The sequence below is a fragment of the Tauraco erythrolophus genome, chromosome 6 (genome assembly GCF_009769465.1).
Source record: "Tauraco erythrolophus isolate bTauEry1 chromosome 6, bTauEry1.pri, whole genome shotgun sequence".
Lineage (NCBI taxonomy): Eukaryota > Metazoa > Chordata > Aves > Musophagiformes > Musophagidae > Tauraco > Tauraco erythrolophus.
In genome coordinates this window covers 31987001-32013290 of record NC_141470.1, presented here as the reverse complement: position 1 = coordinate 32013290, position 26290 = coordinate 31987001, and the positions used below count along the sequence as shown (strand labels likewise).

General features: G+C 42.3%; 1 protein-coding gene across 1 annotated transcript; it reads right to left on the bottom strand.

Moving 5' to 3' along the window:
• Positions 1-1257: 1257 nt before the first annotated feature.
• MIDEAS (mitotic deacetylase associated SANT domain protein) lies at positions 1258-25012 on the bottom strand. The gene is made up of 12 exons (XM_086613501.1): positions 23555-25012; positions 17600-17920; positions 16285-16630; positions 15754-15820; positions 8934-9076; positions 7970-8073; positions 6497-6572; positions 5219-5307; positions 3911-4060; positions 3531-3707; positions 2920-3119; positions 1258-1483 (listed from the first exon to the last, which is right to left on the bottom strand). The coding sequence occupies exons 1-12, from the start codon at positions 25010-25012 to the stop codon at positions 1258-1260; spliced, it is 3357 nt and encodes a 1118-aa protein (XP_086469627.1).
• Positions 25013-26290: the final 1278 nt, after the last annotated feature.

The following is a 26290-nucleotide window of genomic DNA, read 5'->3' as shown; positions in this document are numbered from 1 at the left end:
CAGCAGGCTTTTGGTGGCTCCACTTTTCGGGCTATTAGCATGCGTCAGTTCGGAAGGAAGAGTCAGCCCTTCAGCAAAGAGCAAGGCTCATAGTGGGACCACCCAGCAGGCAGGGCTGTCCGGCCGCCAGCGTGGAAATAAGTGACAAGCTCCTCCTGCACGTACATACTGTTTGACAGGAAGTATTTGGGAAACTAGGGCCCCACTGCACAAGATCTTGCTGATGGCAATTTCAAGGAATAAATGAGGGCTGCCACAGGGAAGAGAAGGATATGTTGAGAGGTAAAAGCCATTCACAGAGGGATTTCTGCTGGAGATGAGAGTCCCGCCCTCCCACCTCTGAGGTGCACACAATCCAGCACAAAAGAAGGTCTTGGTTCATTTTCACTAAACAAACTTGCTCCCATTTATGCAAAGTCAAAACCAGCACTTTTCATTTCAAATTGCACTTGTGAAGCCCAGACTGCTTTCCATTAAGTTAATGAGAGGCAGACTATTTTGTTTTCCAAGATGAGACAACCCGCAAGGCCTGTGGCTACTCTAATCCCACAGGACATTTTTATATCCGTTGTTGCATTCTTAATGGCATAAAAGAAACCACCTCAGGCTTCCTTTTGAAAAATAAATCCTCCTCTCTGTCGTGGGTTAGGCAAGGAAGAAAAGCATCTTGCTCATCCCACTTTTCATTTTTGTGAAGCAGAAGCCAAAAGTGCACCCCATCTTTCCACAAAACCTGTTGGCTGCCTGAATATACGCTCAGAAAGGCAGTAAAGTGTAACAGGAAGGAGAACTTGCTGAGAAAGGAAACATCTAGAAATCACCAGTGTCATAGTATGTGAATACACATAGCTCAGAGCAGAGCATCATTTTCTTGCTCCAGTCTGGAAACTTTTATATCCAAAAGTCCTGTTATCATGACTCTTGACAAGCACAAAAATAAAGGTCTGGCTGACCTGAGAGAGAACTTACTTCCACTGCAGGTGACATTGTTCTATTATGTACCTCAGGTATCATTCTAAATAGAATAGAAATCTTATTTGTTTAAAAAAAAAAATCCAAGTTGAAACAAATCTTTTCATCCACCATTCTGGCTTGGTCAGTACTGGCAAGGGGAAGTGGAACATGTGGCATGAGGAAACGGCAGCGCTGAAACCGAGACCTGATGGTTCAGGTAAGAAAACTGCAAGCAAAAAAACCGAGACCACCAAGAGGGAGGTTGGGTCCAGCCTTGCTAATCCCTCCATTTCTGGTCTGCTGCTATATTTCTCCATCTTCATCCGAGCTTGCGCTGCTGCTTCCACTGCTGCTGCTCCCACTCTCGCTGCTCTCTCCCTGCTGGGCTTGGCTGTGGGCTGCTGCTGCTGCCGCCGCTGCCACTGCTGCTGCCGCCTCTCTCTCTTGCTGCTTCAGTGCAGCCGCCTTCTTTTCCTGCTCCGCGTGGCTTTTCATGTGAGCACTGCGGCTCTTCACCTTGTAGAACACCCTGCGGAAGCACACATGTACATCAGCATTGGTCTCTCCTACAGCCTCCTTCATTAATTCTCCAAAAGAGCTTCTGCTGCTCCAGCCTCAAGTTTCCGAGCTTTGGCACAGGACCTCACATTGGCATTGCAACAGAGCGTCTACGAACACTGCTTCCGACTCAGCGCATGCCGCCAGCAGTAGGCGGAGTGCTCGCAGGAGATCCTGAGCGCCCTGGAACCATTCACTTCGTTTCTTAATACAGCCATTTCCTCTTATTTCTGATGCAGCTCAAATTTTCTAAATTCATAGGGGCAGCACTGGTATCTGAAATACGCATATGCTGCTTATCTCAACAGGGCCCTGGTTTTTAGGCATTCCTCCTATGCTGCAAAAACACAATAAACATCGAGGTGAAGAATGGCCAGATGCCACTCCTGACCCTTATCCACACTGCTGGAAACACCTGAGCTTTTCCTTCTGACTTTGCACTTTTCTCATCTATTCCTCCACCTTTCACCATTAACTATTTGGATTTGGCACCAAATGCCACAAGACAGGTTTAGACACCATCAAGAACCCTAGCCTGCTTCTCCTTTGTCAGTGGTCAGGACCAAATCCCAACTGCCTGAATTCTCACAGCACTGCCTCTTCCAGTGCCACAAGCTCCCCGAGGAGACAGAGACAGGGCACCTTGGCAGGGCCAGCTAAGTCCCAGCCACAGCAGGAATCTGTCAACAACCCCAGTGACATAACTAGACAGAGACTGCATTTTCTTGCCATCCTCTAGCTTGGTGCCTTTTTTTAAATAAAAGGATAACCACTGGTATTACAAGACTCTCTAGTGTTTTAAGAGCAGGCAACTTCTGTAGGGAACTGAGTTTTCTCAACATTTATGAATCTGCTAGCAACAAACCTACAAAAACTTCTAGAACTGTGTGAGGAAAGACAAATATATTTTACAGACACAAAAGATGGTTTAACCAGACGAACTGTGTACCCACTGGCCTAATATCTCCTGCTGTAACAATGGCAGTGTCTTATGTTTCTACACCACTGTTTTTAAGTCAGTCTATACCATGTTCTTAATATGTGATCTAAAAAATACATAGAAATTACTCATTACAAAAATGTAGGCATTACAGAAGGGTAACAAAGCAGCTGTTTGAAAGTGCAGCTTAACACCAAATACTGCACAGCATTGAGATGCAGGTGGTGTATCATTCCATTTGAGGAAAAACAGTCAGCAGTAGGTAATTATCCCAGTAGTAGTATCTTAACATCAACATATGTAAAAATCTCTAATCTGCAAGTATTAGTGGAGTAATAAATCATTGACATTATTGACAGTGTTTCTGGCCTAAGCAGAGAGAAGGAAAGCTCATTTGAGAACAAGCTTCCACAGGAAATGCCCTACTGCAATTCTGCGACTATTGCTGGAAGCAGAGTTGCTCTTACCTGCCACATTTTTTACATGGAAATGTGTCTTCTGTGTTCTGAGTTTTACCAGTAGCATCTGATTTTATCTTCTGTTTCCGCCTCCTCCTCTGCACTGGAGCAGTAACAGGCTTTCGAGGCTTCACTGTTGTCTCCCTTGGCTTCCTTCCAATTCTGCCTGTGACAGTTGCCTCTTGACTCCTCATATTGGCATCGCTGGCCTTTGGAGAGAGCGGAACAGTTAAGGCAAACTGAAACTTAAACCCAGCGTCAAAAGGAAAACAATGGCTAAGCTCCTGTGCTTCGTTTGTTCCAGATCAAGGTTTTATTTAATGAGAATTCTTCAGGATATGTTCAGGACACTTCGCATCATAGTCCTATGTGTGCACCAGCCACAAAGAATTATACTGGGGTTTTTTTTTCGCCCTTACTCATCCCAGTTCTCCCACCACAGCACACGGTCTGGTTGCTAGTAATACTCTAAACTACTTCAGCCCAGTCTCTTGGTCTGAGTGAAGTTAGAGGAGGAAACATTTTTACATCTGGAACTGTCTACTTGGTATTTAGAATTCTAAACTAGGTGCCAAATGAAGGTGGCACAGAAAGCACAACATGCACAATGCAGCACTTACTATTACACCATCTTGTAGTGTCCGTTCATCTTTGAATGAAACTGTGCTCTTCTTTCTGTTATCCAACCATTCCTCTTCCTCCTCTTCTTCCTCCTCTTCCTCCTCCTCCACATGATCTTGTTCTTCACTGTAAATGTCCCTTCTGGGAGGAAGAACACGTGCAAACCTATGGGAACTCTTCACCAGAAGATAAAGGAACTGTTAATTTTGCTGTCTGTAAGTAAAAGTCATATGTGACACAGGACACAAGCTCGTTGAGTCTGGACGACTCCACACTGGTCAGATTGTTTCTGCTTTTGATTTACCAGCAAATGAGACAACACACAAAACCAGACTTCACACCACAGCCCAAAAGAGGTGAGAGAAATTTAGGAAGTTACCTTGATGTCAACTTCAGCTTCATCTTTCATAGATTTCTCATTAGCAACATCAATGTCCCCAAAGATTAAGGTCCCATTCCGACCAATTTTCACCTGTTTCTTGTATGTGTAGTAGAATTCCACACACTGAGCCACTGTTTTGGTTTTTATCTGGTGTTTAAAAACATAAAAGTCCAATTGATTACATGATTTCAAGAAGGCTTATAAATAATTACTAAAGGTGCAATAAATACACTTTGTGATTTTCTTTCCCCAGCAGTCTTCGTTCCACGACACTGCTGTTAAAGTGGTCTTTTCTGTGTCACATTCGCCTGTACGCCCAGTCCTACAGCCCATCCCCTATTGCCACTGTTATTCACGGAGAACTACAGGACCAACTTCCCAAAGAAAAGCTGGTAAATGTAAAGGTGAAAGAACCTGGCACTTTGTAAGCTTAATGCACCTCCTAGCCTCCCAAACATTCCAACTGAGCTGCTGTCAGGCTTGAGAGCAGCCTTTCAGTTTTATGGGGGAGCTTTATTTTCCAGCAGCACTTCAGAGAAGACCAGACCAGAATACCGATCCAAAAATGGAAAAGAAGGTCTGCAGCCCTTTCCCATTTTGGCCACATGCATTTCGTACACATACGGTGGTAGACAATTATCAGTACAGACCTGTGACCATCTACATATTCTCTATCAGTGATTTTTCTGAAAGTTTTGGAATATACTCTTTCTTTCTGGGCTTTAGCAACTGAAATGTCTTCTGGGATTTTTTTTTTTTTCAGAAAATATGTATGCAGCTCCTGGTTTTGCACTTTCTTTCAGTGATTCCCCCACACCACATGAAAATAGATGGGAATGATCATTTTTACTGTCATCATCACAGAAAACTGGAAAGCGAGATGCTAAAGGATGCGTCATTCACATATCCTTCTTTGGTCCTTTTCATCAGTAGCAAGGATGTGTTTCTATTTAGTTTTACAAGCCAGCCATACAAGCCACACTGGAACATTACCAGCACTCTATAAATACACCCTGTACAAGTGATATGTGCAGCGCGGACTCATGGAAGTAATGCAGTAAGTACAGGGGTTAAGTAAACAACAACAGCAAAACAAACACTATTGTTACAGATATTTAGTGAGACTTTGCTGTACCAGATGATAAAATTTCTCTGAAAATTTTTGAGTGCAGGACTTAATGCTTAATATTGAGGTTTCAGAAGAATCAAGATTGAACTCCCTGTATTAAATGCTCAATAAATGTGTAAGATTGTACCACTGCTGTCACCAAAAAAAACCCCACAAACAAATAAAAAGTAACTTACAAGCTTTTGGACCAAGAAAAAGTCCTTCTTGTAGATTGCAATGCCTTTGTTGAAAAGTTTTTTTTCAGCAACTTTCCACTTGTCTGATCCTGTAGGAAAAAAAAAAAGCTGTAACCAAAGCCCTTGCAATTTCAAATGTTTACTCTCCTACATACATTTTCGTCACGTTCACCTTAAATAAGATCAACACACACATGCAAGGGTGCAGTCTCGCATCACACCTAATCTACCCTAACTGCAGACTGCTGTTAACCCCTCCCCTCCCACTCCACTTCAGCCCTCCTCATCGCTTCCTTTGTGTTAGATCTAGTGCTCATCACACCACAGGTTAACCCAGTTCAGCTTGCTAAAACGAGACAATTAGAAGAACTAAGATGTCTTCCAACAAAACAGGAAGGTGAATAGACATCTTTGTGGTGGCCCAGTCATCAGATTTTATACAAGAGAAACGGTAGGGTAGGAGAACAGGATCTTGTCTTTCAGCAGCAATCCACTGTATTTGAAGATTTATTACATCTCAAATATTCCTACTATCCTAGCACTCTTACCTCGAATAACAAACACATTTGGGAATCTCCTTCTGCCTTATAGCTATTACCCAAGTAATATTTCCCAAGCATTATAGTAGGAGTGTGTAATAATGAAGAAATGCTATTTCTACGCCTTGTGGCGCCAGCTAGCGGATGTCTCTCTGCCCCATCACATCAGGTCTTTCAGGTGGCTAGGGTCACTCTAGATCACTAAAGTTAGTGTCATACGGCTGACTATTTTCTAATTAGGTACAAGACTACAAAGGCAGTTTACAATATTTAAATTTTGCAGAAGCATTGACAGGCACCAATAGTTGGCTGAGCTTTCTTCAGCAAGCTTGAAAACTCTTCCCATAAAACCCCTTCTTAACTCCACCCGGGAAACTCATACCAGAGAGGCTGTGGTTCTGAGGTTACCACAGTCTTTCTTGTACATACTAGCTATCTTTCTGCATTCTCTGTGGCTTAGTGTAAGGGATTACATTCCCTTTTCCCCATAAAGAAAACCAGAAGACACACATATACAAATACATACATGCATATGTTATGAGAGAGGTAGCGATTCTTACATTTTAAGTGTCTCAATTTGCACAGGCAAAGTTCCTGGCAAGTCATCACTTGACTTCCCAGACAGAAAAGTGGTCTTTTAATCTTACTGTAACGTTACAGAGTTCTCCAAAAGAGCAGAAAAGGAAAGAAAAATTCCTTTATGATCGACAGGCAGCACAAAGTTATTCTGGGAACAAACCTGTGTAGTGATAATCTGCCAGAGGGTGGGTAGGCAATCGTACTGGTGTCTTCAACAGCAGTTTGGTCAAAGCTCCCTAAAATTAACACAAATAAAATCATTGATTTAATGTTTGGGGTATTTAAAACAAAGATCAGGCAGCTGTTAATCTTCTCCTTTCTGGCAAGCTAACTGAAAAGAACCATAGCACAGTTTAACGTTTGGGACAGGGAATGTGACTCACAACTTTAAAATTGCATTCTTGAGTATCTACTGAGTCTTGGGTACCACAAGAAAATGGTAAGCTCTCTGCACCTCTTCACGTCTCTGTGAACTGACAATTTCCAACGCAACCACCATGGTATTCAGAGAGAGTTAATTCCATAGTCCATGCAACAGTTTCCTCTAGATTACTGAAGGTCTAAATTGCATGCTCACATCCAAAAAACCCTGCCCTAAATGAGGTCTGTCTTTAACATCCTAGTCATTGTGATCTTGTCTCACTTCACTAAGCAATATTTCAAAATAAAACAGAGTGGTTACGTGACTGAAAGATTCCACACACACAAAAGTCCCTCTTAAGCTGCTTTTTACTTTGCATTCCAACTGAAAGTGCTTTCGAAGTTGGCAGAAAGGAGAGAATGGAGTCATGCTTCCATTAGCAGTTTAAACCACCTCAACAGTGAGCTCCTGCTGCCAGGGGCATCCAACAGCATTCACAAAGGTGGGCTGGCTCTCGGAACTTATCTAGAAGAAACCTAACACACATACACACAAAAATTGCTTTTTATTTGTTCTCTTCTCCAGTGTAGGTCAATACAGTGTCACAAATGTCTGTGCTGTCACACTACAGGCGATGTGAAACAAGCAGCCAGGCAAAAAAGTCTGGGATGCTCCTGACCACAGAGCTGGTTTATGCCAGGTTAAATCAATCATAGAACTATAAAAGGGTGACAACCCTGTGCCGTATGCTATGCTCTGCTCTTTGATATTAACTCCTGGGGTGTCAAAGGGCATTTATGAAAGTGTATAATGTCTTACAATATTGACATAAAATTAGCAGCACAGTCATTTTATAGACATGCACAGAGAAGTTAAATGGATCTGCCAAAAGTAAGAGGAGCAAGACGCTGCACTTTACGTCTCAGCTTCAGTCCCAGCCCCTTATTTTTCCTTCCAACATGGTCATCTTCCCAGGGAGATAACATTTAAGATCCATTCAGCAGTCTCAGTTCACTTGCCCTGGTAGACTCATAGTCTGTTAAAAAGCCAAACATGTAAAACTTTGAAATGTGCAAGATAGTAAGTGAACATGGCACTGTGTAGCAGGCAGAACCCGCTTTAGGGACAGCAACACCGCCAAGGGACACTAAACAGTGGGAGCCAGATGCATAGGAAGGAGTTCGCAAGGCTCCCCCTCTCATGAAGTGACAGGTTACCTGGCCTTCATTAACATCTTTGGCCACATCAAGATAAAAAGCTGGGAAGACTCACCAGAATGCTTCCCTTCGCTTCATGTAAGAAATGCAGCGCCAGCTCCTGGTTGGTTCCAGCCCCAGGAAAAATGCTTGAACAGGCAGCAGCTAGCAGGTTTTCCACTATTTCCACAGAAGTACCAAACAAATTCAGATAAGAAGATTAAAATGGAGTTTCCTACAGGATTCACATCATTAATTAGCTCTTTTGAAGCAGAGCTAGACATAACAGAAAGTAAAACTCTCAGAAGTTGAATGTCCTTGCAAATTCATCTGGGCCAAATTTGGACACAAGAACACATTAGACCGCAAGGTCACACATTACTCTGCACGCAGGACTATTTACACATGGAGTTTCTTGCAAATCTCCTCCCTGCTTTAATGTGTTCCCATTGCCCTTCACCTCAGATTTCCTGAATTCCCTCTTTAATACATTATGAATTTCCATTTCACAATACCCTTCTTTCGCTTTCATCAGAAAAATGTCTTCCAAGCCTGCCCACTTTCTCTTCCCTTCAGGATTTATACATGCCACAGTCCATGTGCACTAACAGCGGACAGCTCCCCAAGTCTGCTACTAGCTGCCACAACTCCTGCTTCCTCATCCTGATTTCCGTCTACAACTTGCTATTTCCAAAATACTATTATGTCTAGAACATCCCTTGAAAATACAGGAGTGTGTATGGCGTTCAAATCTTAACAAATAGAAGGAAGCTGCACTGAACAATAGGCTGCTCTTTGCCTGATCAGTAACAAATGGTCCTGTTCTATCTCAATTAAAAAAACCAGTCCTATCAACTTTGCCCCCTGCCACACATAACCTGATAAACAAGTTTTACTCCTGAGGCTTTTTTCAAGGACACTCAAACACACCACTTCACTGGCAGCTCAGAGATTTGAAATTATGCCTACAGTAGATATGTAGTTATCCCTACTACAACACTGACAATTCAGTCCCATTTACTAGCCTTCCACATTCTTACCATTCTCTTGGGTGACTTTGTTGGTTTCCAGGTCACCCCACGGCTGCCACACCAGCTCTGCTTTATGTTCATCAACTGCTGCCAGAGATCTGTCCTGGAGTGATGGGATTTCTGCTTGAAAGCGAGTTCCTACATTTATTCGCCTGCAGAAAAGGTAACAAGTAACGGTCAGGCCCCCTTTTTACAATATTCAGAAAGTCTCCCTCTCTAAGAGCACTAATTACGAAGAAACGGAAATGCAGCAGGCTCTTGGATATAACATCAAGAGCTGTATGACTCAAAAGGTAAGAGGTTTTATGTCCATTACCAGTTTCTATTGTCTTATCAACAATGGCTGGAACTGTATTTAAATTAGGATGTCCTAACAACTGCTTAAAACAGTTACTAGCTTCCAATAATCATCACTTCTTGAGATGCTGTCACATGGACTTCTCCTGTGGCAAGGAGGATAGATGCATGCATAAGATAGATGAGCCTTTTTTAGTATTAACATTTTGCCAGCCCTAACTACAGAATCATAGCATCATGTAGTCTCCAGAAGTCCTTTTCAACCTATCTAGTCCAACTCCCCATTCAAAAAGCAGGATCAATCTCAAAGTTTGGTTCTTTTTGACCTTGACACAAGCTAGTATCTTCTAGAAACTATTTCTAACAACTGAAATCAAAAATATAAAACAATGAAAACTGTATTGCTCATTCTGTATCAAAATCAAACACCTTTCTTTTAACAACAATCCCATGCTTTTAGATTCTGAATTAGCGGACGGATTTTTCAAAACATGCAATCCAATGAGCACTATACTTGAAGTCAAGTGACCATCCACAGAGATTCTACTCTGTACTGGCAAACAGGATTTTGTGCATGGAAGTAGGTAAGAACCACCATTGAAAGACTGCTCTACCAGACTTGGGAGGCCTGGAGGTCTACATCAACAGGACAGCAGGCAGTGAGAGCATTATTACTCAGAGGCAAAATACACAGAGACACTGCAGTAGCTACACAAATTCATAGAATCATAGAATGGTTAGGGCTGGAAGGGACCTTCAAAGGTCATCTAGTCCAACCCCCCTGCAAGGAACAGGGATATCTCCAACTAGATCAGGTTGCTCAGGGCCTCAGCCAACCGGGCCTTGAATGTCTCCAGGGATGGAGCATCCACCACCTCTCTGGGCAACCTGTTCCAGTGTTCTACAACTCTCATGGTAAAAAATTTTTTCCTAATATCCAACCTGAATCTACCTCCCTCTATTTTAAAACCATTACCCTTGTCCTATCACAACTGGCCCTCCTGAACAGCCTCTCCCCGTCTTTCTTGTAGGCCCCCTTGAGGTACTGGAAGACCGCTATAAAGTCACCCTGGAGCCTCCTCTTCTCAAGGCTGAACAGCCCCAACTCTTTCAGCCTGTCCTCATAGGAAAGGTTCTCCAGCCCTCTTATCATCTTCGTGGCCCTCCTCTGGACCCTCTCCAACTGGTCCATGTCCTTCTTATGTTGGGGACTCCAGAACTGGACGCAATACTCCAGGTGAGGTCTCACGAGGGCAGAGTAGAGGGGCAGAATCACCTCCCTCGACCTGCTGGCCACGCTCCTCTTGATGCAGCCCAGGATGCGGTTGGCCTTCTGGGCCAATTCAGTGTAAAATATATTGGATAAGTCCAAGGACAACTTCCTAAGTAATATAGCAACTATGTATGCAATTAAGAGGCTCAGAAGAGAGAGTAAAAGAAACGCCCAAACTAAGGTAGCAAAAAGACCCTTCAGAAAACCAAGATATTTGAGAACAGCTGTGGCTCAGACCACTTAGAATGTAAGTGATTTGAGAATCTCCTATTCTCAAATAAGATAGCTGTGCTTAATGCAAAAACGTTCCTCTTTCAGATGTCACTCAACTAGCACCATACTGGTAATAGTGAACCGCACCATCCTGTATTTCAGGATGGAGAAATAAGCTCTTTTTTTTGAGAAAGCAAAGGATGGAGAAATAAGCTCTTTTTTTTTGAGAAAGTAGATCAGGCAGTTCCTCCAAGATAATTAAACTCTGGAGTTGCTTCATTAGAAAAAAGGTAAAACTGCCTGCCCAGGGCAAGGTTTGCTACAATTTTCAAGTCTTGGCTTGGTTCCCCACCCAGCATGAGGGAAATAACAATTACCAGAGAAAAAAGCATGATTTAGTACAATAAGGAATAGTAACAAAAATGAGAGAAATGCCAGCCTCCAGACTCTTCTGGTTCTTCGCTGTTCTGAAATGATACATGTATGTCTATTGGGAAAGCAAGAGTCTGGAAAAGGTGTGCAGAGGCCTTGAAACAACACATATAACCCATACAAAAATCGAGAGAGAGAGATGCAGCCTTGCAGTACTTAAAGGGGGCCTACAGGAAAGCTGGAGAGGGACTTTTTACAAGGGCGTGTAGTGATAGGACAAGGGGTAATGGCTTTATACTGAAAGAGGGTAGAGTTAGATTAGATCTAAGGAAGAACTTCTTCACTCTGAGGGTGGTGAGGCACTGGAACAGGTTGCCTAGAGAAGCTGTAGATGCTCCATCCCTGGAAGTGTTCAAGGTCAAGTTGGATGAGGCTTTGAGCAACATAGTGTAGTGGAGAGTGTCCCTGCCCATGGCAGGGGGTTTGGAACTAGATGATCTCTGAGGTCCTTTCCAACCCAAACCATTCTATGATTCTATTAGCAAATGTTTCAATAAGATGTTTAGATGTTTTGAAGTCCTAGAAGACTCTGGTATCAAAGGGAAAGAAGAGGGTATCATTTTCTCTTACGGAAGAGGAAGAAAGAAATACCTTCATTCCCTTTTTTCTGCCTAATACGTCACTTTGCTATTGTCAGTAAGCGTCTGCATCACGAGACATCATGAGTTGGAAAAGTCTGCATTCAAAACAAATGGCTGACTTTGAACACACATAAAAAGCAATTTTACAAACTATTTCTCTTTCATCTATAGCAGATCCAGATCTGCTTCCTCAAACTTGAGGTGAATGGTTTACAATTCATGTGTGTATAAACGGAGAGATGCAGAAGATAATTACCCTACACACTTTTTCTGACTTCATCTACCCATTCAGCAGCAGTTCAGCATTGACGGGGTGGGATTTCAACTTGGACAAGCAGAATCTGCTAGATCAACAGACTGATGCTAACTTCCTTCCAATAGGTGATGACAAGATGACACTCGCATGACAGATGTAGCAGGAAAGTTTTAGACAGGCTACCATACACTATCTGCCATTTTCTCAAAAACACTACCTCCAATACTTGTCAAAGGTAAAGTGATAGGGACATTATACATCTCACATCATGGCCGTGGGCAGAGAAGAACTAAGGCAATTGAAAAATGTCTCATCTCTGATGCCCATAGTTTTAACTGTTTCAGGATCTGCTTCTCAACAAGTAATTCAATTTCAAATACACATTAAAAGTGGCACCTGCATGGAGAATTAAGAACTCCAAGAAAACCTCAAAGTTTGGTTTTAAGTGTTTTACACATACAAAAGTCCATTCAAACTATAACACTAAATAATTTTCCATTTTTCCTTCACCTGTCTTGATTATCTTGGACAGAAACAGCACAATCCAGTCCAAAAATAAAAAGCAAGAGATTTCATGCAAGATTGAGAAGACCTTGCTAAAATCCAAGGCAAAACAAACACCCTGCTAAGTCCTCCTTTCAGCACGCTGTGATGGACTGAAGAATGACATCAATGTGGAGTCTTCTGCTCACTGTGATTAGTCTCACCTATTGTTACGGCATGCAGTTTCACAAGGGAGGAAAGAGTAATATAGATTCTGATCCACCCTAGAAGGGATGACTGACAGAAACTGACCCTTTGCTGTCAATTCGAAACAGATAAAGAGGTGGTTACTTCAGTGGGAAATTTGGGAGATCTTGTGTCCCAAGACACAGGCTCCTCTGGTCTCACCTGTGAGAGGGAAGAGAGAAAATTGGAAAAGCTGGAGGGAAAGAATGTGAGCTTGAAGGGCTATCAGAAGTTACTTTCATCTTGAAACTAAATTTAGAATATGGCATCCCTAAGCTAGAAAAGCTTAAGAATTAGATCTTGTATCTGCAATGTCTAAATAAAACCAGATTTCCACTGCAAGTGTTGACATGAGTAACCTGATCTAATCTGGCCTGCCCTGAGCAGGGGCTTGGACCAGATGACCTCCAGAGGTCTGTTTGAGCTATGTTACTCCATGATTCCTTTGCTGATGAAACCTAGATTTCAGTACAGGAAAAGCTCTTGCCTGTAAGCACCAACGGTGCTCCTGGGATGCTGTGGTATACAGCCGAGCGTGGTAACATCCAGAACTGAGGTTGTGAATTGGGAAGGCAATTCACAGCTGATGTACCACAGCTGTACTTGAGGCTGGCTAGCCGGGGGGTGACTTCAAGACTTTGAAGCAACTGAACTGCAAAACCAGTACGACACAAAGATCTGTGACATCAGCTGCCTATCATACTACTTCACAAACAGAAGAAATAAGCTTCGTTATCACATTTCCTATTCCAAATCTCTGCAATGAAGTGACCTTTTGAGAGGCGTTAGCAGAAGGTCTGGAAAAGCTCAAGCAATAAAGAACACAACATCGAATAATCACAAATTAGAGTCAACTTCTGACAGAGTGAAGATTACAAATCAAATTAAATATTTTTTCTTTTTTTAAAAAAAGCGCTTCCTGACATATTTCCTTTATAGAAGATATGTCTACATAACTGACCACAGCAGTGCTGCACAAACTTGCCTCAGAGCAGCAAACTGATTACTTTGAGAACACCAAATGACATCAGTTTGTTAATTTATCATGATTAAAAGTTAAACCTCTCTACCTGCGTAAGCATGTGTTCAGTAAGGCTTAAGATGATAGCAAGACAACTCTTTGCACATAACTCCCTTTTGGCAACAGGAAATAAACTTGCATTACTAAGTTACTAAGGATTGAAATTTCCAGCAACAAATTTGAAAATTTTCACATCCATCTAAAATTGCAGCTAACGTAGTTGTTAACTTCAGCAACTTAAACCAACAGACATAACAGCCAAAGACAATTGCACCATGGAGAGGTCAAAGATCAAGACGAGGGGTGGGGAGGGCAAAAAATACCTGTTCAAGAAGAGGTTCCCTCGGATTGGTATGCAATGAACCAACACAAAAAGATGAATTAAGCCATTTTCAAAACAGATTTAAAAAAAACACCAAACGTGCTTATTTCCATGAATAGGCTCAGCCTGGAAGGGACTTGCAAAGGTGACAAGAATAATCATAGAATCATAGAATCATAGAATCATAGAATGGTTAGGGCTGGAAGGGACCTTCAAAGGTCATCTAGTCCAACCCCCCTGCAAGGAACAGGGATATCTCCAACTAGATCAGGTTGCTCAGGGCCTTGTCCAACCTGGCCTTGAACGTCTCCAGGGATGGAGCATCCACCACCTCTCTGGGCAACCTGTTCCAGTGTTCTACCACTCTCATAGTAAAAAATTTTTTCCTAATATCCAACCTGAACCTACCTCCCTCTATTTTAAAACCATTACCCCTTGTCCTATCATAACTGGCCCTCCTGAACAGCCTCTCCCCATCTTTCCTGTAGGCCCCCTTGAGGTACTGGAAGACCGCTACAAGGTCACCCCGGAGCCTCCTCCAGGTTTGCTCACAATTGCAGCATTTGCTCAGGACAGCCTGCTGCCCAAAGTGCAGAAAACTCAACTTCAAACAGGAAGGCAGAATGGAAACTGGAAAACTGGCAAACGCTCCAGTTAATTTTTGAAATATAAACCATTTTGGAATAAAAAGAAGCGGCCTGGTATTTATCTGGGAAGAGTTTGAATTAAATGTCTCAAACGTTACAGGATACGCTGCAGAGTTAAAGCAGAGATTCCTGACTGCAGAGGGTCAGCAATGCAGAGCCACGTGGGTGTTTTTACGCCACACGGGTGTTTCCATGCCGTGCATCTTCATGTTTCGATTTCGCAAGAGTTCATTACCCTAGGCATAATAATGAATTGGAACTACCTCGCTGTAGTTCTACAGCACTGAACTTGAGCTGGTAACACTCCCAGAGGGTTTGCACGGGCTGAGAGAGACATTTGCTACTCTGCTTTTTTTCCTACTCTGCTCAGGCTCAGCAGGACTGGCACCAAGTCTAAGCTCATAACTTCAGTATCTCCCAACAGCGTTCCCTAGGGCTGCTTGGTCCACGTCCGCCTGAGCCTTCTCAGCACACAGCCAGCTAAAAAGACTAATGAGGCTTATTAGCTCAGGCCACACACACTGTATGCAACTGGTGGTGATGCTTTCAGACTGAGCTATCCCAGGAGGGAGCAAAGTCGCATTCATCACAGTTGTGCTGCAGGAAATACACGTCGCATGGATAACCTGCGATCTGACCAGTCCATGTGGGAGCTAACTACATCTTTCCATACTATGTCTTGGCCTTCCTCTAAATGAGCATTATTTCCCCACTCTAAACCAAACATACAGCACACACAGAAGTATTTGTATATAACAAAAAAAGACAGATTCATCTTTAGCTAACCAATAGTATGTCAGCCTAGAGACAGATGAGCAGTAACAGAAAGCAGTTAACATCACCAGAATTACAAGGTGCATTTGCCCAAACAAACATGATTTATCATATGAAGCAATAAATATTTTTTTTAATAAAGACAATATATATTTTGAGTCACTAGTAGGAATAGCTTTAATGTTTCTAAGAGATACATCAACTGTACAGGGAGCAGCTTGAAGGTTTAGGAGGAAGAAAAGCAGCATGTTTGCTACCAGGCTAAGAATCTACGGGGTACTTACGGTTCAATGCTGACTGGGGTGGCTTCTCCCACCACGGTAAGAATAGGAGGAGTAACTTCTGAACTATCTGCAAGGAAAAGAAAGAACTGCTCAGACAGCTCATCTTTGCATTTGAGACATATTCTTCACACAGCTTGTAAACCTATTAGAGCTATCCCTCTCTCAAAATAGGTACCCAAACGCTAAAAGAGTTTAGGATGACCAAGAACTTGTCTTCCAGTCGCCATCTACATCTTAGCAGCAACTACTTACTGTCCCCTCAGTTCAAGACAAGGACCATCTATTATAGAGGAATTGACTTGTCCATTCCTAAGAAGGTCAGTAGGGGGTGTTGCAGATTACTCGTGAATGCATTTTGACACGCATGCCCAGATGGAAGCAGCATTGCATTTCCTCCATCCTAGCTCCCCAGACTATTACAAAGTCCCAGTTCCACATAATCATGCTTCCTGAAGTCATGATCTTCCTCTTATTACTCCACAGTTCCTAATCATAAATTAGCCAAGAAAGGAAGGATAAAGTGGAGCTTACTTGATCTAAGCAGGGTTCTGTGAGCACTCTTAGGAGTCATTGGAGGTGGAACCGAATGACCACTTGAAGAGAGGATAGCATTAAAATATAGCCCAGATCCTTCTCTCACTGGACTAAGAATTGGTGGAGGAGTGTAAGGAGGTAGCTCAAAGTTCCTATCTGAAGGATGGTCTGCCAGACGGACAGGTGACCGTAAGTGGCTCTGATACGGAGTAATGTTAGAATAAACAGGTGGTGCAATAAAGGTGCCAGCTTTTGGTGGTATGAAGAGTGGCTCAGGTCTTGGCCGCTGCTTTGGTTTCCGGGCAAAGCCCTGTGTTTCATCCTTTGGAACAGCATCTTCATGCTATTAGAAAAAAAATTACATACTTAATTTCATTTTAAAATTTCAGGTCACTTGAAAAACTTCAATGAGATGACAGTATTCTTTCATGACAGCTCTAAATTTCGATAGGGCAGTTGGAGGCTGTCTCGACATTTAGCATAAAGGGAAAGAGGGAGGAAGAAGATGGGGAATGGAATGGACACAGGAACTATTAGGTAGCAACACTAGCTCCGAGTGCTTATGAAGTTATATTTTACAAGAACTACACATATGTCTGGTCCAACCTTTGGTTGGAAAGATAATGATCACATGGTAGCTTTAAAAGAAGACATAAAAGTACAGCAGAACCCTGTTAGACATGAAATAACAATAAGACAACAGAAGATAATAGAACAATACTGTCTTAGATGGTCAAGCATTTAAATACAGAGAAACAATCCAGACACCTGCCACTTCTCCGGTATCTGACCATTCTATTGCATTTCTGAATAGAAAAAAAAAAAAAAGCCCAAAACTCAAAACAAAAACCTCAGTCAAGAGCACTGCACTGAAGGGGAACACTCAAGTACTGATCTTCAGAACCTCAGTAAGAGATTTAAATTCCATGAGAATAAATCTTTACTTTGGATTTTATTCATATACAGACATACATGCACTGCTCACAATTTATTATCATCTATGAAAGTATGCAGAAAGCTCTTTACTTAGACAGACTAGTTCTAGTGTTATTGACCATCTGGCTTTACTCACTGTTTAGCAGTGGGGCATTGCTTGGCTGTATTAATGTTAGCTGTAGGTCATGAAAAACCAGTGATGCCCAAACATATGGCAATATTATGATGAAAAAACCCCACAGTTCCCAGACTACATCCATTCCAAGTTCATGCCTTGAGATCAAACTACTTTAATAGAAACACATATGGATAAAAAAACCTACATAATTAAATCTAACAGATCTGGCTCATCTTTGGTTTCTCAGCCTATCCATACCTGATTTGAGGTTTCCACGTTAGTATTACGATTAGATCGCCTTCGAGTGACTATCACAGAAGGCTTGTGTTCACAAGGAGCTCGATCATTTGTTTGGCCTCTCTGGAGCTTTCCATCCTCAGACTTTTCCTTTCCAAGGCTTTGCAAGTCAATTTTTCTCACTGGCACAGACACAGGAATGATAAGAGGCACGAGGCTGTTGTCCTCCCGGGCTCTTTTTGGAGCTGGTGAAGAACTGGCAAATTCCACAACACTTTTTGCAGCTGTAGGTCCTGGAGCTGCTATCAGCGCACTCGTCTTCTCTTCTGAAGTATCCATTTCCTGAGAAGAAAAATAGATTCTTTAGAAGTTCTGCAGTACTTACATAATAAATCAGACGAATCTCACTTTCAGTGTATATCAAGTTTCTCAATGCAATTTGTAAGCTGAAATGGACTTGGAAAAGTGTTACTGGAGGAAAAAGAATACTTCACAAAACTGTTACCTAAATTTTTTACATTTACTTGAAGATTGCCTGAAGTCTCAACTGCTGAAATATTTGTATGCATCATTCTTAAGTATCATTTCACTACCTATGGTTTGACATTTAATTTCAAATATTGGACTTCTGTTCCAGGAAAGACTGAACCATGATAATCTTAATTAAATCTCCTATACAAAAAACAGAGCTAGCTTTTTGCTGCATTTTTTCTGACTTACATGACAGAAGGAACTTTCCTTATTATAACTGGAGTCTTTGAAGTTTGTTATCTAACCAGGCTTGAGCCTGAAGGACTTCTGCTCAGCAGAATCAACAAGGCATAAGCCAGGGGAGGTTTAGATTGGATATTAGGAAAAATTTCTTCACTGAAAGGGTTGTCAAGCATTGGAACAGGCTGCCCAGGGAAGTGTCTGAGTCATCATCCCTGGAAGTATTTAAAAGACATGTAGTTGTGATGCTTAAGGACATGGACTCCATGATCAAGATCTCTTCAAACCTAAATTACTCTATTACTCCATAACTGCAAACTGGCACTTTTTGCATTGGTATTACAGCTTCCATGTCTCTGCTCTCTTTTACTTATGGAAACCCTAGAAAATTGAGCTCCAAGGAAACAGGAATGGAGGATGAGTTACTGAATAAATACATGGATATTGTAACACCAAATGGCTTCAGGTACAGTTATAGGTAAGTGATTTCTAGTCCTTCAAACAACTATCATCATGTTCATTCCACTCTCAATTCAAGAGCAATTGCCAGCTCACTTAGCTGAAGTACAACCTTCTAAAACATCTCTCTTCAAGGATGTGAAAGGCCTTCTTGAGCTCTGATGAAGGCAATCTAGAAGCTGTAGAAGATGCTTCTTTCGGTGCCTCAGAACTTCTCTCTAACTTAGAACTCTGTCTGGAAAGCCTTTGGATAGGATTAGGTATGCAAACTCATCCTCTGTCAGAGCCACAATCTACTGAGAAATCTACCTCAACAGCTGTGTTTTGTAGGTGGAAACTAAGGCATATTATCTCTCAGGTATGACAAGAGATCTCCAAACTCGACTTCCAAAATTTTGCAGAGATTTACTCAAGTCCAAAAAAAGAATCTATTGTGTGCCTGACAACCCTGACCATAACCTTGATTTAAAAGCAAGCATAAGCAGGTTCTGTCATAATGATTCAGACATCCCCCTAGTCATTTCACTGTGGTCATCAATCAAGAAAGCTGGCTTCACTGATGAGCAAAAGAACATGCTCCAGCTAGCCCACGAAGTGTCAACCCATGATAGCTAGGACACTAGATTGAAGTCCCACTTTGATACTATATTTATATCGAGAGAAGTGCAACTGCATTGTCACAAGATGCATCAGTCAGAGCCTGGAGCTGGTGCTCTGGCCTCTCTCCAGTCCACTCTGAAACACTAAGCCTTCAAAAAAAGCTAGGTGCCAAGCTTGTGCAAATAAAACCAATCATACCAGGAGATTTAGGACTGCCTCCTTCCAAGACCTTTTATTAGAGTGAGGCTAAGTGTGCACAGAAAGGTTTATCCCATAAGTGACACTGCAGTTTAGAAGTCTGACTGCTCCTTCACAGAGACCGGAGATATTTGCCCCCACCATGCAATGATGAAACATACAACTGAAAAGTCACAATTGGCATCAGCTGCAGCAGGAATCAATGAACTCTGAAGACCTCCCTTCACTCCTCACTGGTGATACGCACCTGTACATTCCCTTTAGACTTACCAGTTTTAGATTTGGAGGGCATGCATCATGCTGACATAAATGCCACTAGGTACCACTATCTCTAAATATCAAAGGGCTCTTGTAAATTTTTGTAGGCCTCCTCCACTACTTCAAGACAGAGAGACTAACAAGGATGCCTTTTTAAACTCATACACAGGTCACCTACTGGAAACAGATGCCTACTTCCACTAGGCCTGCCCATACCTGAAGCAGCAGCTCACATATGGCTTCATGCTGCTATACATGGGCCTCCATTCATCAGGGAAATTTATGCTGCTATCACCTTATTACTGAAGCCTAGTTAAACATCTGGGATAGCTCGGAGGTCATCTTCTAGCAGTGAGATTCATAGTAGATAGTTTTGCACCACTGTTTAGAGCAGTGCATTCATACCACATTCTTCAGATCACTGCCAAGAAAAGTCTTGATTTTAATCAGACGTTTTTTCTCCTGATGTTACTAGCACAAGCACTCTAGCATACTTTCTGGGTACCTGAGAGAATAACAGCCATCAAACAAGTAATGGCAACATGAGTATGTGAACAAGCACCAATTCTGATCAATCTACAAACCTCGGATACTTCCTGTGTGCTACACAAATCTCTGTAGGTCAAGAGACAAGAACTAATTTCCTGACTACAAGGAGGAGACTACAGCAGCTAATCACACACAAGATGTCACGCTGCTTTGTCTGTATGATCAGTAAACCATGCTCCCTTTATTTTCAAGACTGGGAGGCAATCATCAAAGGACTCTCTTCCTTGATGACAGGAGAGACGATCCCTTTGAGAGAAAAGAGGAAGGAGGAAACCTGAACAGTAGTAGAGAGAAGGCACCACTGGGAACTTAATATAAATAGTTGAGGCATCCATAAAGATGCTCTGGTTCACAACGGAACTAAGAGGGGAAATGACTGATTTTGGAATTAAGCTATTTGTTTCAGATCCCTAAATAGTTTCTCAGTTGTTTGATTACTGTCAGAAGTAAGCAGGAGTAGTTGCACAAGGGACAGGACCTTCACTTGTAGAACTGCTAGGGGAACTTCAGCTAGCTCAGCGTCTCTGTTGCAGAATTTGGGGCAGGAAGGCTGCTGGATAACTCCAGCAAGTGCAACCTGTTGCACTTCCATTTAGACTCTTCTATAAATATTGAGAGATGAACTAGTGATCTAGAGTCCTCCAGGACACCCACAGAATCCCATCAGTCATTTTGGCATTGATCCTGTCTATCCTTCAAGCAATTTCTAAAAAATTTAGAATTCACAGACAAAACCCAATTGCAATAGCTGGAAGAACTGTTCCAAGGCCACCGCAGTGATCAGACAAGAAATCACACCAGCCTTTTAGAAACACCAGTCCATACAGTACTTTCTGTCATCATTCTGCATCATCTTGCTAACAGTAAAGGCAGCTTCTCTCTGCAGTCAAACTGAAGCTTGTCCATGAAGGAGGTGAGTCCAGAACTGCAATTCTACAAATAAAACTCTTTTTTTTTTTTTCCCCCTTTTGTATGTGGCAGCTGGTGGTCTGTCAGCAGAAAGAGGCCAGGTAACTAAAACCTCTGTCTTCCTTCCATAAAGGAATATTTAAATCCAGACACCCTTAACACTACCATTTCAGATCTGAGAAAAGTGGGTTTTTTTCACTATTAAACAAATTATACCGCCTTTTTGCATATAACAGTTATATGCAAAATAAGAATATAAAACTAAGAGTTGAGAATTTGGTGCAGCTTCTAAGCAGCAGTAAGCTTACACCACCTGAAAAAGGCGGGTGCAGTATGATGGGCAGCTCTGGTGCAAAATGTCAGTTGCGACACTACATGTAGACAGATGCTCTGTCCAAAATGTTATTTTTGTATAAGGTACACACATCTACACTGGAATGTTCAAACAACTGGTTCAAATTATGAATGTAAGGATTAAGTGCTGATGAAAGAAGACGCAGACTTTTCACATAGCCTACTCTAGAGAAGGCTTCTAGGTTGTTTATAACAGAAAGCCACTGATAAGAGAAGCAGATTGCTTGTCTCCTGTAAACATGTTTTCTCTTTCACCCTCACATGATATCCAGCCCCCTTAAAGATATAAAATCCATCAGACCTCAGGTAAGAATTTTAACTTCTTTGAAAATCTCATCCTGAAAGCTTAATAGTATTCTTCTGCTAGTACTATCATGGAAGCAAACGAACCGCTTGCGTAACTGCAAAGAACAAAAGAGCAGCTGTCAAAACACTTCTCTGTTTGGTCTTTACATTATGAATCAAGCTGCAAGCAGACATGCCTTCAAATGGACAACTTCTTGCTTTGCCTTTCAGGGCCTTTTCCTAGATATTCTGTTAGCTTTTTCTTGCCACTGTACTGGTGATCAGACTGCAATGTGAATTAGAGGCCTTCCTGCAATGTAAACATACAATGGCTGGGAGAGCATGAGCAAACAGCTCACGCTGCTAACTACTACTAGTTTTATATCAAATCTGCTTGTTCAACTGGAGGTAGAGCAAAAAGGATTGAAGATAGCATCACCAGTCACTGGTCACTGCCTGCTATGCAAGGAGTGGAGCCGGCTATGGATATTTGCCTCGTTGTTTATTAGTTCAGTTCTTTCACTCAAGCAGCATATCCCTCTAAGGAAGAGATTGGAAAAACGGCTGCAGCCAGACTAGGCAAAAAATGATGACAAGAACAAGAGAGGGACTAAAATTCCCTTCCTTTTGTTGTCTGACTGGGCAGCAACTCGAGTGGCAAAACTGTGGTTAAAGTAGCTCATGCTCTAACATCCGCATTTCATCTGGCAACAAAGCTGTTGTCTCTGGCAACAAAGCTTCTGAACGAAAGTGTATCTTTACTTCTTACAAGAGGCACTCAATGAAAGATTAAGTCAAACCACAACTGAAAGAAAACCTCCAAAACTAACTCTCCAAAAAACCCCCACCCAACTCCAAAGTTCCACCCCTTGCCTTGTTAACTTTCAACCCTGTCATCTTGCCATATGGAATACATGCTGTAGAGTTTAGACTGATGGGACACCAAAACGATGAGAGTAGTGAACTACCTAATCAGCCAACGCTAAATTTCTTCCCCATCAAGCTCCACAGAAGGTCTACAGGCAGACCTTATCCTCAGGTTACCAATCTCTAAACATTCGCTGCAGGCCATTTTCAGAAACAGGATACCACATCAGCCAGGTCTTTGTTATGCCTGGTATAAGTTCTCCATGCAAGCAAGACTTCCTCAGGCTTTTAATATTTGGGAAATATTGAACAAGTAAATTGCATTATTTAATTTTTAGATAGCACAATTTAGAAACACTTCAACCACTGAAACTCAAAAACTGACAGTTAAGCAGCAATCTTTTAATGTAAAAAGAAGAGAATGTTAGATTGGTAAAAAGACACCAAGTGAACCACTTGTACCTGGCTCTCTAAATTCTTGATCAGCTTGAGGCCTAAGCTGAATGTGTCCATATTTTGAAGCCCTCAACAAAATTCACATCAAGTATTAGTGAAATAAAACTGCCCTCAGGTGGTTTCACAGCACGAGGAGAGCTCTGTTCTCCTGTACCTAGGAATTACAGTAGTTGAACTTACATGCTACCACTCCAGAGCTGTTTTTGCTGTACTACAACACTTCCTGCATCAAGATACAATCCTATCCTGTGTATACACATAAATTCCTTTCATTTCAGCCCTACTCTGTAGTCTATAACATGCTACCTTTGGTTAGGATGTATACCTTACCTTTACATCCTGAAGAGAAGCCAGCTCAACAGCTTTTTGGGCCAAAGTTAGCAAATTGGCTTCTTGAGAAACACGTCGTCTCCGTCGTGTACTCTGGATTACTCCACCTCTGACACCCTGAAAATCATTAGTTCTCTGAGTGTTTTCTTCAGCTGCTGCTGCCTGTTTCTCCTCATCTCTACCATTCTGGGCTGTGGCTTGCCTGTCTGTTTCCATCTGGCACAGCTCACTACTGACTGGGACATCCTTCTGCCCCAGGTCCGTTCTCTTGGGGTGTGAATAGCCACTTTTGTTGTGGGCCAGTGATTCAGGCAGCTGCTGTAATGGGACTTCTTGCTGATGCGTTTGCCAGTGATGCAGAAATAAATTGCTAGGTTGTTCTTCTGCTTGCTTGGAAGCCACCACTTCTCCTGCAGATGTCAGCAGGACACCTTCTTTGGAGAGTCTCCGTGACCTTCTTGGAAAGGGAATCTGGGTCTGAGGTAGCACAGTCTGTTGGTTCTGCTCTGTTAGAGCCTTGAATAGTTCCTGGTTCCTCTCTGTTTGCTGAAACTGGTGTGCCATCATGTGATGCTGAGGTGCTGCAGCTGCCACATGAGGCTGTGCTATGGAAGTAGTTTGCTGCAGACTGAAGGCTTGTGTGGCAGCCTGTTGCTGCTGCTGCTGTTGAGGATAGAAATTTTCAAACAGTTGTAGCTGGGGAAGAGCTTGCTGTTTTTGTTGAGCAGTAAATGCTGGACTGGAAGAAGGTGGGGCTTCTTGAAAGACATGTAACAATTCAGGAAGACCCTGCTTTTGGCCTTGGTGACCAAATGCAAGTTGGAAAGGCTGTAATGGCAGACTTTGATTCTGCTGCTGCTGTTTCTGCATCTGATGAAAAGAATTCATTTGAGCTTGCTGTCTAACCAGGGCTTGCTGTTCCAGCTGAGCCTTCTGGGACATCATCTGCTGGACAGCATCTCCATACAAGTCCAGCTGTGACACGAACACTCCTTTCTCTTGATTTCTTTTAAGGGCTTCTGGGTGGCCATAGAAGCCTGGAGCTCCAGCATTGGAGTGGGGTCCTTTTGGGTTGCCTCCAAAAACCATACTGTGGTTCCACATTGAAGGTGGAGACTGCCAGTGGCTGTCACCCCTCTCTGGCAACCGATTTCCCATTAGTGAATTCTGCCATTTGACAGCTGTCACTGTCTGGGACATTACCATCGATTCTCCCCTATCTTGACTGTAAACACAGTTCATCAAAGATACATTGTTGGGGGCACTTGTTAATCCTCCTGCGTGAGAAATCTCCATAGTTTGGGAGACCGGTATATTCCCACCATGACCATAGTACTGTCCTTCCTTGAGCTGCTGCTGTGGTTCCTTTGATGACACAGCTATTTCCTGCTCATTAAAATAGGTGATTCGTTTCCCAGTCCTTTTGCTTGAAGACTTCTGCTGAGCCTGAAGATTCATGGTTCAGTCTATTCTCCCAGCTGCATGCACTGTATTTACAATCCACCCATCCCTGAGGTTGAGGGAGGAAAGGCACAGAAGTCTCTCTTTTCCATTCAGTTTTAGTAATAAAGGGCAGGAAAGAAGTCCAGATGAAAGTGCATCTACTTCCTTTTTTTTCCTGTGCTTCTCCTACTTCTTTTCACTCTTATCCGTTGTGGTTCAGAGGTCAGTAGGGTCCACTTTGTTACACGACCTGAAATAGAGAAGCAATTGTAATGAATCATCAACAGACACAACCGGCATATAAACACTCGCACGATAAGCAACAATGTGTATGTCTATCCCGTTTCCCATGAAAATTAAGATCAGGATTATATGTGTAAGAAATAATAGATCTGACCTGCTGTAAGAATGTAAAACAAAACAACTTAGTTTTGCAAAACAGATATCACACTGTATTTGCATGATGCAACTCCCAATTGCACACAGACTCCTGACTAATCACTCAAACTCATCCTGAAGGTTTTTCTCCTAAACTCCCTCATCTGGCCAATTACTTCTATGTCTTCCTGTAGCCAGAATAATCTGGTTTTAATCTGAACTCAAAAACACAAAACAAAAAAACACAACTCACTGAAAGAAAAATAACACGTCAGATCAGATTTCCCAAAGACATTTAAAACACACATACATGTACATGAAGGCTACAGCCAGACATGCAGTAAGATGCTTCATTCAACGTTCTGAAGGAAAGAATCAGGCGGCAGTGGTGGCAGCCCATCATTCACCCACCTCCCCCAGTCATTACAGTTGCTTTCCAATGAAGAACTGCCCACCAAGCATCCAAGTGCTGAAGATGGGGCCTGCTCAACCTATCGCCCTCTCAGACGCTTTCTTTAACAGCTGAAAGCAACTGCTCCTGCTCAGGTCACACTCAGGGAAAAGCAGTTCAGGCAGATTGTTACAGCTGCTCCCAGACACCAGCAAATATCTGTTAGTGTGAAGCTACAAACATAACAGGACAAAGCCTTTCCGGAATGTGCAGGCTAGGACAATTCTACCCTCCTCTTCCACAGAAAAAAGCTATCCACAAACTTAGGCTTTAAAAGCCTAGTTTGCAGATTAGGGTCTAATATGTTATTATATACACTAGTATTTCTAGCAGGACACCTAAAATCTTTTAAGAAGTTTAGTTTTAAATTTAATTAAAATCTCAAACTCCTAACACTCAAGTAATTAAATGCAAGTCTCTATTACAATTTCTATTTAATATGCACTGTTTCACTTCAAATCACA